Source organism: Borostomias antarcticus, assembly GCF_949987555.1.
Source record: "Borostomias antarcticus genome assembly, chromosome: 37".
Lineage (NCBI taxonomy): Eukaryota > Metazoa > Chordata > Actinopteri > Stomiiformes > Stomiidae > Borostomias > Borostomias antarcticus.
Window position 1 is genome coordinate 854,341 of NC_140270.1, and position 21,846 is coordinate 876,186.

The window sequence follows — 21,846 nt, forward strand, 5'->3', positions numbered from 1 at the left end:
CTCACATGACCACTAGACTACTAACTCACATGACCACTACACTACTAACTCACTTGACCACTACACTACTCACTCACATGACCACTACACTACTAACTCACATGACCACTAGACTACTAACTCACATGCCCACTACACTACTGACTCACATGACCACTACACTACTAACTCACATGACCACTAGACTACTAACTCACATGACCACTAGACTACTAACTCACATGACCACTAAACTACTAACTCACATGACCACTACACTACTAACTCACATGTCCACTACACTACTAACTCACATGACCACGACACTATCTCACATGACCACTACACTACTAACTCACATGACCACTACTAACTCACATGACCACTAGACTACTAACTCACATGACCACTACTCTACTAACTCCCATGACCACTAGACTACTAACTCACATGACCACTACACTACTAACTCCCATGACCACTACACTACTAACTCACATGACCACTACACTACTAACTCACATGACCACTACTAACTCACATGACCACTACACTACTAACTCACATGACCACTACTCTACTAACTCACATGACCACTAGACTACTAACTCACATGACCACTAGACTACTAACTCACATGACCACTACACTACTAACTCACTTGACCACTACACTACTAACTCACATGACCACTACACTACTAACTCACATGACCACTACACTACTAACTCACATGACCACTACACTACTAACTCACATGACCACTACAGTACTAACTCACTACACTACTAACTCACATGTCCACTACACTACTAACTCACATGACCACTACACTACTAACTCAAATGACCACTTCACTACTAACTCACATGACTACTACCCTACTAACACACATGACCACTACACTACGAACTCACATGACCACTACACTACTAACTCACATGACTACTAGTCTACTAACTCACATGACCACTACACTACTACAGTAACTCACATGACCACTACACTACTAACTCACTACACTACTAACTCACATGACCACTACACTACTAACTCACATGACCACTAGACTACTAACTCACATGACCACTAAGCTACTAACTGATATGACCTGTTTTCTGTTGAAAACAGTACACGATGCACAGTACAGTATATACTGAGATTTAAGTAGCTATGAGATACAGGGCCCTATTTTCGCAGGTAGCTAAGGGCTAAGTTTAGTCTGCTAAAAACTCAATATTTTTTTTGGTATTTAATATTTAAGTTTTGGTGCGCAATAAAGACATTTGAAAATTGCTGGTGCGTCTTCATTGCACACCAAACTTATTCGAAATATTTTGAATTTGCCACGGACAAAACTTTAGCCCTTAGCACTTAGCACTTAGCCCCAGCACAAAAATAGCCCCACGGTGCATTGGTGATGTAGTTCACCAGCACTAACACCAGACCGCTCCACAGAAAGCATCTCAACGGCTAACTTCCGCTGACCCCTTGGCAGGTTCTGGTTGATCGACTGCCGGCACGTTCAGGAGTCGGTCAGCTTCTCCACGCAGGTGTACCGGGAGATCATCTGCGTCCCCTACATGGCCAAGTTCGTCATCTTCGCCAAGACGCACGACCCCATCGAGGCGCGCCTGCGCTGCTTCTGCATGACGGACGACAAGATGGACAAGACCCTGGAGCAGCAGGAGAACTTCACCGAGGTGGCGCGCAGCAGAGACGTGGAGGTGAGGGGGAGGAGAGGGGGAGGAGGGAGAGAGAAGAAGAGAGAGAGAGGGAGGGGACGAGTGGAGGAGGAGAGGGGGAGGAGGGAGACAGAAAGAGGGAGGAGAAGAGGGGAGGAGGGGAGGAGGAGGAGAGAGAGAGGGAGGAGAAGAGTGGAGGAGGGGAGGAGGAGGACAGGGGTAGGAGGGAGTGAGAGGAAGAGAGAGAGAGGGAGGAGAAGAGTGGAGGAGGGGAGGAGGAGGAGAGGGGTAGGAGAGAGTGAGAGGAAGAGAGAGAGAGGGAGGAGAAGAGGGGAGGAGGGGAGGAGGAGGAGAGGGGGAGGAGGGAGAGAGAAGAAGAGAGAAAGAGGGAGGAGAAGAGGGGAGGAGGGAGTGAGAGGAAGAGAGAGAGAGGGAGGAGAAGAGGGGAGGGGGGTGAGAGGAAGAGACAGAGGGAGGAGAAGAGGTGAGTGGAGGGGGAGGTGGCACAGAGCAGAGATGTGGAGGTGAGGAGGAGGAGGAGGAGGAGGAGGAGGAAAGAAGAGAGTGAGGAGAGGAGGGAGAGTGAAACATTGTCTATTATAAATGAAAGGGTCAGTGAGTTGTTGTACTATGTACAAATTGATGACCCTGCCGTTGTCTCGAAAAAGTTATTTCCTCAAAACCAACCAATTAAAGAAAAGGCACAGCTATGGTGCCTTTCCTCAGCTCAAGTAAATGTTGCGTTGTGTGTTCCTCTGTAGGTACTGGAAGGCAAACCCATCTATGCAGACTGCTTTGGCAACCTGGTCCCTCTCACCAAGAGCGGTCAACACCATCTCTTCAGCTTCTTCGCCTTCAAAGAGAACCGACTCGCACTCTTCATCAAAGTGAGCAGCATTGCTATCTCCTCATTGATCCCTCACACTAGTCCATTTTTCATCACAATATCAAAATATTAACTAATTTGGAATCTTCCTCTTTTGGTAATATTTCCACCACATTTACACAACATCATTATAGTACTATTATTTAGTTCTCAATGGAATACTCAATTTTGAGTGGTTGATTTCCTGCCTGGTCATTGGTTAAGTGGTTGATTTCCATCCTTGTCATTGGTTGAGTGGGTGATTTCCTGCCTGGTCATTGGTTGTGGTTGATTTCCTGCCTGATCATTGGTTGAGTTCCTGCCTGGTCATTGGTTGAGTGGTTGATTTCCTGCCTTGTCATTGGTTGAGTGGGTGATTTCCTGCCTGGTCATGGGTTGAATGATTGATTTCCTGCCTGGTCATGGGTTGACTGGTTGATTTCCTGTCTGGTCATTGGTTGAGTTCCTGCCTGGTCATTGGTTGAGTGGTTGATTTCCTGCCTTGTCATTGGTTGAGTGGGTGATTTCCTGCCTGGCCATGGATTGAGTGGTTGATTTCCTGCTTGATCATGGGTTGAGTGGTTGATTTCCTGCCTGATGATTGGTTGAGTGGTTGATTTCCTGCCTGATGATTGGTTGAGTGGTTGATTTCCTGTCTGGTCATTGGTTGAGTGGTTGATTTCCTGCCTGGTCATTGGTTGAGTGGGTGATTTCCTCCCTGATGATTGGTTGAGTGGCTGATTTCCTACCTGATGATTGGTTGAGTGGGTGATTCCTCCCTGATGATTGGTTGAGTGGCTGATTTCCTGCCTGATGATTGGTTGAGTGGGTGATTCCCTGCCTGATGATTGGTTGATGCCGCTGCAGATCCGTGACAACACTCAGGAGCCATGTGGTCGCCTGTCCTTCATGAAGGAACCCAGGTCTTACAGGACCTTGGCCCACAACGCTATATGCAACCTCAACATCACGCTACCGCCCTACTCTAAGGTAAATACCGCTTCACATTCACACACACACATACTGTATGCTCATACACACTCACACATCATATGCACCCACACACACACACACACACACACACATACACACACACCAGACACACAAACACACGCACACACACAAACACATGCACGCACATACATACAGTATACACACACACACACACACTAAGTACCACTTCACATTCACACACATACTCACATACCGTACCCCATACCGTACCTGCAATGTAGGTACTGCACAATGATAACCACTGACTTTAAAATGTAAACATTTAAAATGTCTCATTCCGCCTAGCTTGTGGCTAGCTAAGCATTAGATAGCCAGGATTCTTGCAGCTGCAATACAATGCTTGCGTACTAGCAATGTTACCTACCTTTCAAATGAAAATGGGCATTAACAATGACCTACAACTGTAACAATTTTCCTATCTGATACAGTACTTACAACTGTAACACCTATTTCCATGTCCGCGTTTCACGTCTTTAACTTTGACTGTGTGCTGTGAGCAGCATTATTGGTACTGGGTGCTTGCTGCTACCTCATACAGTACTACTGTGTAACATACTGTAACCCAAACCTTTTTTGAGACCAATCTTTCAAGTTAACTAAGACCTCCCGCAACGATAACAACACTGCTTCACCGCAGACCAAGCCCAACGCTCTGGTAACCTGGCTTTGCCTGCCTGCTTTTTTTCTTTTCTCCCTCCTCTCTCTCTCTCTCTCTCTCTCTCTCTCCCTCGCCGTCTCCGCTTGTCGCTGCTTCTTGCTCCCCAAAGGAATCAGATTCAGACCAAGAGCCAGATGAAGAGGTAACACCGTGCCTCTGCCTCTCTCCCTCCCTCCATCCCTCCATCCCTCCCTCCCTCCCTCCCTCCCTCCCTCCCTCCAGACTAACTAGCGTCTCTCCCTCCATGTCCTGCTTCCTGGTTCAGTACCTGTACTTCCCGTTGTACGCCAAACCCTTGCCCTGGATGTGCAGTGTTTAATGTAGATTTTTTCCCCCCAAAGGATTAGTAAGTAGTCATAACTTATAAGAGTGCTTGTTAAAGTGTTAAGTGTATCTTTAGTGGTTTGTTGTACTGTTCCCTATAGACTAAAGAGGACTAAAGACCTCACACCCATCATATTACTGTTTTGAATTGGACCACTTTTACTCTGAACTCCCCACGTTCACAGCAGGATTCATCTTTTTAAGTGCACTAACTGAGTATTCTCTTTCTGTGTTCTCCACTCACAGATCAACGGGACATTCGAGAAATGTAAGACATTTATTCATTCTTTCTCTTAACAAATCGGACTGCTTGATTTCTAAGCTGTACTAAACATTCTAGAAATAATTGCTATCTCACTTGTTAACCATATACTGTAAAGCAGTGATAATAATAATAATAAGCAATAATATTGGCTTAATCAGTCTAATGTGATGATAATATCAACCTTAATCAGTCTAATGTGATGATAATATCAACCTTAATCAGTCTAATGTGATGATAATATCAACCTAATACAGTATGATTTTGCTTCATAGTTATGCTGTTTCTAACCTCTCTAGTCATATGTAGTGCTATGCTAGTATTCTACTGTAGAGAGTGAATCGCCTCTATGATACACAGATGCCCAGCTTTTCCCTCAGTAGCTGTTAGCCCACTCGCTTCTTTTTTAAAACCCATTAAGTTCCGCATTCTTGTCTTTGTCACCAAAACAAAATGGCGCAACCGCCAACCCAAAGCCGCTACCCAAGCCACAGCCCTTTTTTTCAGACATAACCATCACCACTTTCATTCCTCACACATCACACCGTCTTCATGGGCTTCCCTGCCCTAATTCGTTTTTTGGGGGGGGAATTTTTGTTTACTCGAAGAAAGAGTTCAAACAGACTCTCTACGTACAGTAGGCATATTCATCAGAGCCTATTCATAATGCGGTGACGTTTATGTGTCAATGTAGAATCCCTCCCCTGTATTGTGGACCTGTGGCTCCCTAGCTGCAAGGCAACGCATAGATTACCACGACCCTTCCTACCTCCTCTCCTTCCCCATCATGGTAGATCCTGATAGCTTCCTTTTGCCTTCTGGAATTGAAACTATAATTGCCATGTACCCCGGGATAACTACATGTATGTTACATTTTACAGAACATGTAAAGAAAAATGCCGGGTGTACAAACAGTACTGTATACTGTACCATTAAAACATGCATATCGTACATACTGTACTGTACAAGAGCAACTTATTCTAGTAATTTAGAAGGTTATTAGTCTACTGCACAACTCACCACACTATTGAGAGACAATAAATTAACAAGTCACCCTGACAACAAATTGAAATCTAAGTGAAATCTAGTTGAAATTTTAGCTCATGAGCATCTGTATCACTCCATTCACCTTTTATCAGAGGCTGCCTGTCAATAATCCCCTTTGCGTTGCATGGAAATAACTTGGCTAACACGAGTGTGTATGTGTGTGTCTGTGTGTGTCAGTTGTTGTTTGTGAGTTATTTTAGCTCTTTGGTTTGCTTACATCTACTACACTATTCGAATTTGATTCGATGCACTGTCGCTACTCTTTATTATATATATTTTTTCTCTTGGGTTGTGTTTATTAAGTCCATATAGTTAGTTCAAACTTCTTAAAACAACAGTTAAGGGACACAATGGAAGAACTTATGCAACACCTCCCAGTAAGGAAAGTGTGTTTTGAACTTTTATTTCTTTAAGTTGTATTCCAGTTTGCTATTTCTTCTTCTTCAGGCTCTTAAGTATAGATGTGTGTAGTGTGTAGAGAGACATTCATCTCAATAACAAAAGGTATAGTTTTCGTTAGTTTTCTTCCCTGAAGGAAAACTAGTATTCTGACTTGTTTTTTTGAATCTTTTTTTTTTCTCTTTCTCTCTGTAGACATGTTACATCTTGAACAATCTTGAGACGTCTGTCCGTGTCCCTATTCCTTTGTTTGTGTCCCCTTGTCCTTGCTTGTCTCTCGTTTGTGTGGTCGTTTTGATGTATTCTATTCACTCGAGTTATTCTTTTAGATTTGTCTCATACTTTTGTGTTGTGAGTGTGGGTGTGCCGACTTTGTGTATAAGCAAGTTATTTCCTGCTCATCTCCCTTCCCATTGTCATGGTTTCATTGGCTTTTGCTTTGCGGTAGCATTTGCCACCCCACTGAGACCTGAGGATCCTTTTAATCCCCCTCCGTAGTTTCCACTGTGACCCTGATGACCCCTGACAGCCTGTACTGTTCCTGTCCTGACCACATTCTCCGATGTCTGTCTCCTTTCATTTCAATTTTGATTTTTTTTTACTCCTTAACTGTCCCTCTTCCAAAACGGAAGATGACGAAGTGATGTCGAGGCAGACGTCGTCGGCCCTGAAAACGCACTCGGTCCGAGACTCCCCGGCTCTGGCGAGCCCAGACCTACTGTCTGATGTTTCGGAGATGAAACAAGATCTGATCAAAATGACCGCCATCCTGACAACGGACTCGGCAGAGAAAACCAGTTCCATAGACAGCGGAAGTCTAGAGAAAGGGGCTGAGGAGGTGCCTGGGGAGCCGCTAGAAATCATGGAGAAGGTCAAAGAGGACTTGGCCAAAGTCAGTGAGATTCTGAGGAGTGGAACCTACGAGGGTGAGGTGGCAGAGGAGGCAGCAAGAGCAGCTAGAATGGCCGAGGAGTGGATCCTCCTCTCAGACTCTGAGTTAGAGGAGGCCCAAAATATGGCCGCCCTAGAGACCCAGGAACCTGTGCTGCGTGAAGCCAGGGTCAACCGAGGGGCGCCCAGGCCCAAAGCAATGAAGGACATGTCTGGCATGGTCTCACATATGAGCGGCGAGCTCAAAGAGTACCTCCTGGATGTACCTGAGGGCTCCGGTGCTAAAACCCAGGAGGAGGTATCCCAAGAGAACTTCACTGAGGTTATCCTGCGCAAAGGCGGGAAAAGATCCATACCTATTAGAGTTCCAACCCCAGTTACAAAGGCACAGGAGACCAAAAGCTCCGCCACAAAAGCGCTGGACACCAAAGGCCCTGTCAGCAAAACTAAAGCGCAGGACACCAAAGCCTCTTCTGGCGATGTCAAAAAGCCAATAAGGAGGCGAGGAAAAGACCAGGGCCAGGCAGAGGAATCCACAGAGAGTAGCGAACTCCTGTGTACACCCGCAGGCTCCGGGCCGGTGTCGCCTGTATCCCCAGTGGTTGAAGAAACTCCCATTGGATCCATCAAAGATAAAGTCAAAGCCCTTCAGCAGAGAGTGGAGGCAGAGCAGAAGGAGGGCCACAAGGTCACAAGCAGCAAACCCTCACAGCTGCCTGTGATGAGCAAGTCCTCTCTGAAGGCCAACGAAAGTCCAAAAACCAAACAGGGCCCCCCCAAGTCCCCCAAAACTGAGTCAGAGAAACTCGAGGAGACCATGTCAGTAAGAGAGCTGATGCGAGCCTTCCAAACAGGGCAGGACCCTTCTAAGAGAAAGTCTGGGCTTTTTGAACTCAAAACCTCCCCGGCAACATCGGAACAAACAACCAAATCCACATCCAGCATTAAAGCCAAAACCCCCCAGTCCTCTGAACAGGAAGTATCGCTGGATGCTACACCTGAGGAGCTCCATAGAGGGAAAGACAAACAGAGTACCCCTTCTGTACGATCAAATCCAACCGAAATCACAGACTTTCAGAATGACGATAGCTCTGATAGTTTAAAGCACGAGGGAGTGGCAGACTCTCCAAGTGCCAGTCCAGGTGATGGTACCCCTCACTTAAGCTCTGAGGACAGCTTCAAACACGAGGGCTTAGCGACACCAGGCACAAGCCCAGAAAGTCTGTCTCTGTCTCCCAAAAATGGTGGCCAGCTCACTAAAAAGGCAAAAGGTGCTGGTACAGCTGCAATGGGCGAAAGCAAGGGCAAGGACAAGTCTGGAGATTCCGGTGTGGGGACAACTGATGACCAACAGTCTACAGATATGACCCTCCCTGTCTCCTCCAGCGAGGCTGCAGACGACCACACTACAAGTGAGTCCATATCCGTTCAGAAGGGCGAGTCTAAGCCCACCAAAATCCGAAAGCTTACAAAAAGAATATCAGAGACTTTAGAGAGCTTTTTGAGTGACGAGGAGAGCCCTGACGGTCAGCTAGCCACACCATTAGCAGGTTCCCCGGCCTCCAGATCGTCCAGTCACTGTCAAGGAAGCCTAGAGCTGCCGCTAAAACAGCAAGACTCTGATGCCCTCAGCCCTTTAGCCGATGACTCTTTGACCATTAGCCACAAAGACTCTTTAGAGGGTAGTCCCCTCATGGAAGACAACTCCTCCCATAGGACCCCTGACTCCATTGAGCCCAGCCCCACCAAGGAATCCCCCTGTCGTGACTCCCTAGAGAGCAGCCCGGTAGAGCCGAAAACCCAGCAAGCCTTTCCGCCTGCTCTAGAACAGCCTGTTGTGTCCTCTAGCCACCCAGAACCCTCCACAGCCCCCGACCTCGCCCCAGATGCTTTGCCTAGTAGGCTACTCAGAGACCAGGAGGCTAGTGCCGACGATGACAGTTGCGAGCAGACGTCCCAGATGGAAAGTTCCGGTAAGAGTCCCCTCTCCCCTGATACCCCTAGTTCTGAAGAGGTAAGTTATGAGGTAAACCCCAAAACCCCTGACCGTATTATGTTCCTGTCTGTGCATTCCAAAACGGCTGTCATCCCCGAAGACCCTGAAGAAGAGGACGAGTCAGAGAGCAGTGAAGCTCAGAGGAAATTCACCCCAGAGGAGGAGATGTTTAAAATGGCAGCCAAAATAAAAACATTTGATGAAATGGAGCAGGACGCCAGGAGCAAAAAGAACTCTAGGAAAGATACGGGTGCCTCTGCAGGTCCCGAAACAGGGGATGATAGCCTCAAAACAGTTGAACTAGAATTCTTAAGTGAAGTACCCAGTCAAAGTGGGCTCACTGGGCCCACAAAGATCTCAGAGCTAGCTCCTTGTGTTGAACCCCCTATTAAAGTACAACCTCCCTCTCCTTTTCCAGCAGGTGTGCATGAAGGATCCCACCACACTGAGGCCACGGCAACAACGGCCAGAGCCACAGCTGAGGGACCTCATTCTGTCTCAGAGCAGCATGTCTCGAAACAAAAAGACGGCGTCACTAAAATGTCTGCCACGTCTTCCGGCTCCGAAGGGGCTGCAAACATAACTGATGAGCAGAAGGAAGAGAGCTTGAGGAAATGGAAAGGAGTCGAAGGGGAGGATGCGGAAGGGAAAGAGGCAGACGTAGGCAGTCTACAGACTGATGCTGTAAAAGCTCCCTGCCAGGCAGAGAGCAACGTTACAGATGAAGTGAAAGGAGATCATAAGAAGCATACGGGGGCACCCGAGGCCGAACTGGGTGCCCTGATTACCGTAGGTCAAGCGGGGGAAACGTTCAAACAAGAGATCTGCATCTATGACGACACTGAGGACGATGACGAGGTGGAACCCCCTAAGACGGAGTCAAAGGGCGTAACTGCCAGAACGGGGCCAGACCCCTGGACTGCCATGCGTGAGGACGATGTCATGTTCGCTGCGCGCGTCAAAGAGGAAGAGCAGAAGATACTGAGTCTGGTGGTGGAAAGGCGGTCCCAGGGGGCCACCCCGGACACAACCCCTGGTAGGAGTCCCACTGAGGAGAGCACTCCCACTAGTGAGCCCAACCCCTTCTTGTTCCAAGAGGGGAAACTCTTTGAGATGACCAGAAGCGGCGCCATCGACATGACCAAGAGGAGCTATGAGGAGGAGGGCTTTGCTTTCTTCCAGATAGTTGAGCAACCGGCAGAGGAGGCTCTGTCTGAAGAGATCCGAGAAGACCCAGGTGGCAAAGGAGCCATTGAAGAAGTGGGTCTCAACCTGACTCTGGAAATAAAACCGGAGGTCGAGGAGAATGTTTCAAAGGACTGCACAGATTCCCAACAACATCACTCTCCAACAGAGGAAGATGAGACAGCTAGCGGGGTTGCAGTAGTCTCAAAACCAGATGCCTCTAAATCTAGAATTCCTAGAATGGGTATTTCTGCGGCAGCCAAACCCACTAAGAAAGACAAAGATCAGACATCCCCTGAGGCCGTAGAGGTCAAAGCTGATAACAGTGTAGTAGAAGAGAGCCACGTAGAAGTAGACACCAGTTCCCCAGACCCCATGATAACGAATGCGCAGACAGCTGTAACAACTGTCACACGATCTGTGTACTCTGAGCAGGACCAAGAGTCCTCTGACTCCTCCCCTGAGGAGCAGCATTCAGTCATAGAACTTACTAAAACCACAGGCAAGACCCGAGCACCAGCTTCAAGTAGTGAAAGGGGTGTAAAAAAGACCCCATCTAAAGCCTCAGCTAAGTCTGTCCCTCAAAGTCGGGCTAAAACAGGCTCCTCAGCCTTATCAACCGCGTCTCCCTCTAAAACTATGCCTAAGAAAGAGAAAGAGAGCCCTTCTGCTGAATCCAAATCTAGAATACCTGTAAAGGCTAGCCCTCTCAGGCCCGATCCATCAGTTAAACGTATTGAGTCCCAAAAGGACAAACAGCTGAAAGTTCCTCTCAAAAAGGACTCAAGGAGAAAATCTGAGACAGATGCAGGTCCCTCTGTGGAACCCAAAACCAAGACCAGATCTTTCAAAGCCAAGAGCTTCTGTGAGGGCGAGTCTACCAAGCCATCTGCTAAAAAGGACCAGGGTCGTCCCTCAAGTGTTGACTTCTCCACCAAGTCTAAGGGCTTCCAATCCAGACTGCCTGTTAGAGGCAAACATGGTCAGCCATCTCACACTTCGACACCCACCAAAGAGAAAAGCGAGCGCCGCAAACCGTCCGTCGAGTTTTTCGAGGAGATTAGCGATGAAGCGGCCAAGCTGGTGGAGCGATTGGCTCAGGCCGAGAAAGACAGAGAGCAGGAGGAGGCAGTGGCTGCTATCTCTGATGACGAGAGCAGCACCATAGACGCCTCCGTCATAGAGAGAGAGACTTACCCTGAAATGCAGTTCCCTCCGTCAGGAGACGTCTTTCCCATTAGACCCCTGTGGGACGATCCTGTTGAGACGCAGATGCAACGTCTCCCAGATGATAAACTCCGAAGTCAAGGTACCCCCCCCCCACCACCTCCCCACAGGGCCCCATTTCTGTCTCTTGTGGCTCGCTAGCACGCTAGCCGTAAAGGTGTCGCCTTCTCTGTCTTTGTAGCTAAATGCTCTCTGTAGCTAAAATACTCTGTGTGGTTGTTTCTGTGCTGTGTCCGTGTTTGTGATTCTGTCTCGTTTCCTTCTACGTATGTGTACTAAAAATCTCAAGATTGACTTAAAGTTAAAGTAGAGTACATTCGTGTTTACTTTTTATCTAGGTACCAATTGTTGGCAGTTGTTTGATGGGTTTATCATTTTTTATGAGAGTACAATTGTATACCTTTCATTGTGACACTACCACCACATTCTCTTCAAGTCTCAACCAGTCAAATGCACAAAGATTAGACATTCTACACTAATGAAACCTCACATTTATCAGCACACAAACCTCATGAACATATACCATTGTACTGTAGTACCACAGAACACGAGAACCAGTGAGGGTTTTTGTTTCTAATGATATGCTTGGTTCGAGGTGGTGTTTTTTTTCCAATGTGAATGTGACTCACTGGCCTGTGTGCTCATGGCTGTCCTGCTGTTGTGGTGGCATTTGCAGTAGATCCACAGGATGAAGTTGAGAGGAAAGAGGAGCGGTTGGCCATCATAGCAGACCACTTGGGCTTCAGTTGGACAGGTGAGTGACCCCCCCTTGGGGCAGTCTTCTGCCATATAGGGGGCGGCTGTAGCTCAGTTGGTAGAGCGAGTCGTTCAGTGATCGAAGGGTCAGTGGTTGGAATCCCAGCTCCGACTGTCCACATGTCGAAGTGTCCTTGAGCAAGACACCTTATCCCAAATTGCTCCCAATGAGCAGGTTAGCACCTTGCATGGCAGCTACCACCATTGGTGTGTGAATGTCTGTGTGAATGGGTGAATGAGAGGCCATTGTAAAGCGCTTTGAGTGCCGCTAAGGTGAAAAAACGTTATATAAGTGCAGTCCATTTACCATTTACCATAAACCTTTACAGGCCTGGAGATTATCAGGATAAACAGGAAACAGCTGTTCCACTGTATAACACATACAGTAGGATCAAATTTCAGATGTCCTATGACAATGTCTTGAACATTGAACATACACCTATTTTAATTTATCTTTTACAATTCCATCCTTTTGTGACTTCATCAGTCACACTCAATTCTAAATATTCAATTGTCCTTGTTCATATTTGTGAAGTCATTAAGGAAGTCACTGTCAATTATTTATCTACTCTAGAGTTGGCTCGAGAGCTTGCATTCAGTGAGGAAAGGATTAATCTGGTGAGGATTGAGAACCCCAACTCTCTTCAGGACCAAAGTCACGCCCTACTGAAGCTATGGACAGAAAGGGAGGGCAAAAATGCCACAGGTGAGTGCTTTGACCACCCTACAAAGTGCTCAAATGTCCCATTGCACACTTACATGCTAGGAAATTACAGTATTTTACTTGTTTATGATTATGTGCTTCCATTATTTTCTGCCTGTTTACACAGAAACCGCACTAATCACAAAGCTCACCAAGATCAACCGCATGGACATCGTCCACCTCATCGAAACCAAGATCACCAAGTCCACCCAGGAGGAGACCTCATCGCACACCTATGCAGAGATAGAGAGGACCATCACACTAGATCACAGTGAAGGTAAGAACATGTTTATCCTAGACTTCCGGAACATTGTGTGAATAATGATTTAAAACAACACCTCCGTAGGACTGTCCACCACCACCAACAACAACAACAAAAATGCAATAATTTTAACATCCTGTTAATATCTGTGCCCACTCAGGTTTTTCTGCCCTCCATGAGGACATCGACAGCCCGCGGCCGGACAGGCGGTCTGTGGCCACCCCCGCCAGGGGCCCTGCTTCTGGGCAGCAGCCCCCCATGGTGTCGGAGGAGGACCTCTCCTCCAGTCTGTCCTCACTGCATGAGACGCCGGGGCGGGCGGAGACTGATGCTTCAGTAACCGGGCTTCTCCGACAGGCCCAGAAGGGGAAACTGCAGAAAGAACTGGAGGCGACACAGTAAGTCGCTATCAGTCACTTTGCCTCAGTCGTCACCTCTACATAAGTCAATTGTTGTCAAAGAGCATCATTTAAATTCAAAGCTTCAAAATGATGCACACTATTGTAAGACTTTGTCATTTATATGTTTAGGTACTTACATGTTTGACTTTGTGTTCTTGTTTTGTTTCCCAGCACATCACCGAGTGGGTTCGAGAAAGCTGGAGCCGAGTCGGTACACATGGGCACGCTCAAACGTGTAAGTCCTTTATTCACCTTGTACCGAACCTCTCCCTACAATCTCCAGTCTCAAGCGTTAGACCCAGTTGACAAGGGGGGAGCCATCCCCAAGATATCCACAGGGAGCACCCCGCCGCCTTTACCCACTGTCGAACTCCCTACGGAGGGGGCAGAGTGTGGGGCTGGTGGGGTGCCACTGCAGTCAACCCAGGCTGAATGCGACAAATCACCAGTGACTCACCAAGAGTCTGCAACCAGATCTTGGACATCTGTCTTCACAGACTTTGGGGACAGTCTGACTGAGTGTGATGAGGCTGAGGCGGACTTCAGTGAACTGTCTGTGGAGCTCAAACAGGAACGGGACTATACTTGCACCTCCACTGCCTCCATCACTGTAACTCCTCCATCAAGTGATGAGCGGATGACAGAAACAATGAATATCACAACAGATCAAAGGAACGTACCACCTCCCGAACCTACTCCACCTACTAAACCAACTGCTACGTCCCCTCATGTTTCTACAGTGTTTGTACAATCCGAACAGAAGACTCAAGGTCAAGCATTTTCAGAGCAGCATTTGGAGGAGGTTTCGCGCAGACTCTACGGAATCCTGTATGGGTATGATGTTGTTGAAATGGAGTCAGGTTGTGCGGACCAGCCCACAGAAACCCATCTTCCACAGCCTGTGGAGACCTCCAGTGAGGCATCTCTACAAGCAGTAGCTGGATTGGAGGAGGGAACTTTACTAGCCACCCCTGTACATGCAGATGTTTACCCTGAGTCTGAGCCTGTCATATATGTAGACCAAGAAATTCTTAACCTGGCAGATATCTCCTCTGAATATCATTTGAAACCTATTATTTCCAACACCCCTGCTTTTAGCACCTTTGCAGTGGATGGAAACACCCAAGCGTTGGCTCCAATGCCCTTAGCCCCCTCTGACATTAGTAAAACCACTCTGGTTTCAGAATCGGGTAGATCAGAATCTATTGTTCCTACCGCATTCATTCAAGTGTCACATGACTCGACTGTTGAGATGTCAAGAGAGGAGGCCAGAGTAGCCGGTTCTGATATACTAGGTGTCGAGCGTAGATTTGAGATAACTTTACCGGCCGCTCAGCACAAGCCTCTATGTGAGGACTCAGCCCCCGTAGATAAGCCAACAGATTCTGACACAGTTTTAAAAGAGTCTTCAATGTCATTCGCAGAGTATAGGCCTTTGACACCAGAGTCCATGGAGTCAGATACTGAGTTACCCGGGTCCCCACCGCCTGTCTCAGCATCCGAATATGCAGCTGAACTTGAGAGTTCAACGCATGGTAGATCACTTTCACCTGAGTCACTGTTGTCTGCTGATAAGTTTGGCTTACTCTTTCCGGACTTACCGATACCTGAAATACAGTCCAATCCTGATTCATTGATACTGTTGACTGAGAGTAGAGCCTCATCCCTTGAATCAGTCTCGTCTCTGAATGAAATTAGCCTTCTGGCACCTGACTCGCCCATACCTCAGTTCAGGCCTCTCTCTCCCTTACCGCCCCCTGTGGCTGAAGGGGAGACTGCTGAACACCCAGCATACGCCCCAGAGCAAATGTATTTGACTGTGCCTGGAGATGCGTGTGGACTACTCACGCCAAAAACAGAGGAAAGGCCACTGACGCCAATGGTTTCTAACAGGGAAACCTTCGGCAGGCCGATTTCAACAGGCAGTGAATCTAGTTATGGTCGATCCATGTCGCCTGGGTCGGATAAGCTTCATGATGAGGACAGAGCATTGTCACCTGAGTCCGTATTTCAAGAGAATTGGTGGTGTCTTACATCAGAATCTCCCCCTGAGTACAGGCCTATGTCCCCTAAGATGTACGTAGATGAGAGGACAGCAAGGTCGCCTGATTCTGTAGCCTCTGTAAATGAATATAGGCCACTATCGCCTGACTCACCCATACCTGATTTCAGACAGGTTCTACCTGAAGCTGTCACAACTGTAAGCGTATATAGATCATCGTCGCCTGAATCAGTGTCATCAAATATGGAATTTGAAAGCGTTCTGTCGTCGTCCATGCTTTTTGAGGGTAGACCGTCGTCACCTGAATCAATAGCATCCGGAGATGAATACAGAGCCCTGTCACCTGACTCACCCATACCTGAGTTCAGATCTTTAATTCCAGAGTCTGTTACATCAGGATTTGGCTATAGGTCATCCTCACCTCAATCAGAAGTTTCAGATATTGACTATGCACCACTTATATATGATTTAGTTGATACTTATCATAGACCAGAGTCGCCTGAATCAGTAATGTCAGAAAAGGTAGGTAGACTACTATCACTAGAATCAATACCAGACTCTGATGATGATGATTGGGTGATTATATCTATGACAGATACTGAGGATAGACCTCTCTCACCCGAGTCTATACCTGAATACAGACCCATATCACCTGAATCAGCAATGCTATTGGCTGACAGCAGGGCATCATCACCTGAATCCACAACATCAGTAAACGAGTATAGGGGCCTGTCTCCTGATTCTCCAATTCCACAGTATCAAACATTTTGTCCCATTGATGTAGTAACAGTACATAGTTGTTCACCACCTGAATCAATATGGTCAGATGCTGAATATGAGGCCATGCCGTTGCTGTCATTTCTTTTTGAGGACAGATCATCATCACCTGAGTCAACTACATCAGTCGATGAGCATAGGGCACTCTCACCAGATTCTCCCATACCTGTATTTAGACATTTGCAGCCGGAATCTAACACTGGAACCCATGAATATAGATCCTCGTCGCCTGAATCTGTGTCCTCAGATACTGAATATGTCCCCATGCCTCTTGAGTCCAGTATCGAGTACAGATCAGCATCTCCTGAAGCTTCGCTTTTTGAAAAAGAGTCTGCCTGGGTCAATTCTGTATCTCCTAAAGATGAGTGTGGACCAGTGCAGCAAGAAAGCAAAATGGTAGACATTAAGGCAGGATTTAAGACTTCAGAATCTCAACCAGTTTGTGAGAATATTCCATTAGCACCAGACTCTCCTGCTTCTGCAGTGACACAACTGTCAATATCTCCTACAGTTCTTTCAGGAGATGAACCTAATCTAACTGAACCCAGCCAGGTTACAGTAGAAGCAGAATCAAATATTCCAACAAAGGAAACTATTCTGCAATCAACTGAAATGGGTAAAACTGTTACATCAGACAATCCTTGCCCTTCAATGTCAAATCCTTCCAAGAAATTAAAAACTGTGAAATCCACAAAAACAGAACATAAATCTACTCAATCACAGTCATCAGAAGCAGCTCCATATGAAAGTATGCAGGGTCCATCAGAACTTAGGACTGAGACTGAAACAGGGAAACCTGCACTCACTGAAGAACTGGCACTAACAAAGTCAGCTGAAACTGTGAGGGCTGACGAAACCAAACTAGCAAATTTGAACACTTGTGAACCCGAATGTCCTAAAGAGCCAATCGCATCAGATGTAACTCAACCTGATAAAGACCAGGCTGTCATATCAGCAGAACTATCTGGTGGTCAGGCATTGTCACTTGAACTGACTACAAATCTCACAGGGAGTCAAGCAAACATATCTGAATCTACAACACCATTGCCTCCAGGAGCAACTCAAGTCCCGTTGTATAAACTAGTATATGATGACGAGCTTTGGAAACTAATTTCTCAAATACACGACCCACAGTATGTTGGGGAAAACATCTGTAGTAAGACAGGTATGTTTGCGTTTGTAGGGAATAAAACAGAGCATTTACAGACTTCTGGAAATACACCTTTATGGGATAGACCTCCCACACCTCCAGCAGATTCTGAGTTTGAACATAGAACTCTCTCACCTGACTCTTTACCTGACAACAGACCCATGTCTCCTGAGTCATTGATGTTGCTCATGGATACCAGAACATCATCACCTGAATCTACAGCTTCAGTGGACGAACATAGCAGACTTTCACCAGAGTCTCCAATTCCACAATACCAACAATCTGAACCTGTTGCGTTAGTCTCGGTGTGCAGATCATCGTCGTCAGAATCTCTCTTTTCAAATACAGAGTGTGAACATGAACCAGTCCTTGCATTGCTGTCAGAGGACAGACCTTCGTCACCTGAATCCACAGGATCAGTGAATGAAAGGAGGGCCCTAACCCCAGACTCACCCATACCAGAGTTTAGACCAGAAATACCACCCTCCATCAGTGTAACCAAAGGATATAGATCTTCCTCGCCTGAATCAGTTTCATCAGGTGCTGAGTATGGGTCGATGGATCTAGAGTCCATCAGTATTGAGTGTAGATCAGCATCACCTGAGGCATTGTTCTTTGAAAGTCATGGATCCAATTTACTTATGATTGTGTCCAATCAAGCTTTGAAACAGTCTGCAATTTCTCAGGATGAACATAGGCTGGTGCAATCTGAGAATGAGGTCAGTATTGAGAGATCGTCAGTTGAATCAGTCCTGATGGTACCCGAGCATCTAGAATCATGTGTTTCAGAAAATATACAATTGGCAGCATTAGGCGAATCTGACATTGAGTCTAACCCAATACCATCAGCATCTGGTCGTTCAAAAGAGGATGATGTTCAGCAGTCACCTAAGAAACACAAAACAGATGAAACAAAGTCCAATACTCCCACCAGGAAGGCAAAACTTGCTAAGAAACAAAAAACAAAGACATCGGTGAAAACTGATATTGAGCCCTCCGAGGCTGTAATAGCACCTAAACTAACAATACCAGAATCTAGCAAGCCTGAACATCCTGAAGAGGAAATTACATCTGACTTAGCTCACCCTTATCCTTCGAAGAATGTGAATACCGTGTCTGCATTGTCATCAACAGCTCTACCTGATGATCACTCATTGTATCTTGAGTGTGCTTCAGAGGTCTCTGAAAATCAACCAGTAACAGTTAAGCCTTCTCCTCCTACACGCGAACACAGTCCTCCATTACCTCCTGGAGCATATCAAGTGCCAGTCTGCAAACTTGCATACGATGCAGAGCTGTGGAAGCTGATTTCTCAAATTCAGGATCCTCAGTATGTAGGGGAGACATTTTGTAGTAAGACAGGAGTGTTTCAGTATGCGGGGAGTAGAATAGTATATGAACCGACTGAATCAGACGTGAAAGAGGTAGCTGAAGATATTGGTTCAATAGCTCCTGTTATCACTGAACCCGTTCTTATTTCTCAAGATTTGTCACTTGTGGCTGAAAGTAAACTTTCCCCAGAGATGAAAGATGTGACTGAGGGCATTGGTGTAGAAAGGGCTGAGGTCAGCCAAATAACCTCTGTTGTTTCTGAAACCACTGGCTTCCCAGCTCCATACGCGAAAGATGTGGATGAAGATGCTGGACCAGGTGCTGGGGAGACTATACAAGTAGAACCTGAACATAAGCCATTGGGCAGACGGCTGTCACCAGACTCCGAGTCAGAATCTGTGACATTATTGACTAATTTGAGATCATCTTCTCCAGAGACGGTGGCATCAGATATTGAATGTGCTCCTTCAGGTTCTGAGGCCCTTGTTATTGAACAAAGATCAGACTCACCGGAATCAGAACTGTCAAAAACTGAAGAAAGACCACTATGTAAAGCCCCGGAAGCTTCTCCAATAGCCGTACGAGTGCCAGTGTACAGACTTGTCTACGATGCGGAGTTATGGAAGCTGATCTCACAGATACATGACCCCCAGTATGTAGGGGAAACCTTTTCTAGTAAGACAGGTGTGTTTGAGTATGTGGGGGTAAGGATAGAATATGTAACTCCATATGTGAAAGAGGCATCTAAAGACGATGGTTGGAAAAGTGCTAAGGTCAGTCAAATAACTTCTGTGGACACCGAGGACATTGGCGGTTCACAAACTGAGCCACCAGAGTGTGAGAGGAAAGCTACCCAGGATAGACCACTGTCGCCTGATTCAGAATCAGAATACAGGTCTCTATCACCCAAGTCAGTCCAGTTGACGACTGGCCTGAGATCAGATTCTCCAGAGTCAGTGAGGTCCTTGGATGAGCATAGATCTCTTTCCCCAGATTCCCCCATACCCCAATATTCATTACCTGTCCCTGAAACGACTCATTCTTTTCATAGATCATCATCACCTGAATCGCTAATCGATGTTGAAGTTGAGATATTTGACAGTGAGGTTTTTGCTAATGTGTCTAGAACATCTCCTGATTCAACAGCATCAATCAACAAGCACAGGCCTCTCTCACCTGACTCTCCAATTCCACATTTTGGACCAACATTCCAGGAATGTTTTATATTGGCAGGTGGATACAGATCGTCTTCACCAGAGTCAGTGTCCTCAGGTGTTGAATTTGTACCTATAGGCTCTGATGCCCTTGTTATTGAACTGAGACCAGACTCGCCCAGGTCGGTGAAATCAGATAGCGAGGACAGGCCTCTCTCACCTGAGTCCTTGGCCGACTACAGACCCATGTCACCTGAGTCATTGATGCTTATGGCTGATATCAGAGCATTGTCACCTGCATCTACAACATCGATCAATGAGTATAGAGCTCTGTCCCCAGACTCCCCCATACCACAATATTTACAATCTGAAGTAACTGCATTTGTAAAAGGAAGCAGACCATCTTCACCTGCATCTATAATGTCAGACAGTGAGTTGGACCTGTTGGATACACCAATTTTCTCAGTTAAAGGAAGACCATCATCGCCTGATTCAATAGCATCTGTTATCACTGAACCTGTTCTTATTTCTCAAGATTTGTCACTTGTGGCTGAAAGTAAACTTTCCCCAGAGATGAAAGATGTGACTGAGGACATTGGTGTAGAAAGGGCTGAGGTCAGCCAAATAACCTCTGTTGTTTCTGAAACCACTGGCTTCCCAGCTCCATACGTGAAAGATGTGGATGAAGATGCTGGACCAGGTGCTGGGGAGACTATACAAGTAGAACCTGAACATAAGCCATTGGGCAGACAGCTGTCACCAGACTCCGAGTCAGACTGTGGACTTCCCTTAAAATCTGTGACATTATCGACTCATTTGAGATCATCTTCTCCAGAGACGGTGGCATCAGATATTGAATGTGCTCCTTCAGGTTCTGAGGCCCTTGTTATTGAACAAAGATCAGACTCACCGGAATCAGAACTGTCCCAAACTGAAGAAAGACCACTATGTAAAGCCCCGGAAGCTTCTCCAATAGCCGTACAAGTGCCAGTGTACGGACTTGTCTACAATGCGGAGTTATGGAAGCTGATCTCACAAATACATGACCCCCAGTATGTAGGGGAAACCTTTTGTAGTAAGACAGGTGTGTTTGAGTATGCAGGGATAAGGATGGAATATGTAACTCCAGATTTGAAAGAGGCATCTAAAGACGATGGTTGGAAAAGTGCTAAGGTCAGTCAAATAACTTCTGTGGACACCGAGGACATTGGCGGTTCACAAACTGAGCCACCAGAGTGTGAGAGGAAAGCTACCCAGGATAGACCACTGTCGCCTGATTCAGAATCAGAATACAGGTCTCTATCACCCAAGTCAGTCCAGTTGACGACTGGCCTGAGATCAGATTCTCCAGAGTCAGTGAGGTCCTTGGATGAGCATAGATCTCTTTCCCCAGATTCCCCCATACCCCAATATTCATTACCTGTCCCTGAAACGACTCATTCTTTTCATAGATCTTCATCACCTGAATCGCTAATCGATGTTGAAGTTGAGATATTTGACAGTGATGTTTTTGCTAATGTGTCTAGAACATCTCCTGATTCAACAGCATCAATCAACAAGCACAGGCCTCTCTCACCTGACTCTCCAATTCCACATTTTGGACCAACATTCCAGGAATGTTTTATATTGGCAGGTGGATACAGATCGTCTTCACCAGAGTCAGTGTCCTCAGGTGTTGAATTTGTACCTATAGGCTCTGATGCCCTTGTTATTGAACTGAGACCAGACTCGCCCAGGTCGGTGAAATCAGATAGCGAGGACAGGCCTCTCTCACCTG

General features: G+C 46.6%; 1 protein-coding gene across 1 annotated transcript in view; it reads left to right on the forward strand.

The window, feature by feature from the left end:
* ank2b (ankyrin 2b, neuronal) overlaps positions 1-21,846 on the forward strand; it is a gene marked incomplete at its 3' end in the record, with an annotated part of 74,826 nt that overhangs the window by 41,371 nt on the left and 11,609 nt on the right. Inside the window, 10 exon segments of the mRNA XM_084461158.1 lie at positions 1,478-1,706; positions 2,426-2,551; positions 3,397-3,519; positions 4,311-4,343; positions 6,850-11,614; positions 12,209-12,286; positions 12,863-12,994; positions 13,119-13,268; positions 13,414-13,651; positions 13,826-13,889. Of these exon segments, the coding sequence (XP_084317284.1) occupies positions 1,478-1,706; positions 2,426-2,551; positions 3,397-3,519; positions 4,311-4,343; positions 6,850-11,614; positions 12,209-12,286; positions 12,863-12,994; positions 13,119-13,268; positions 13,414-13,651; positions 13,826-13,889 (5,938 nt within the window).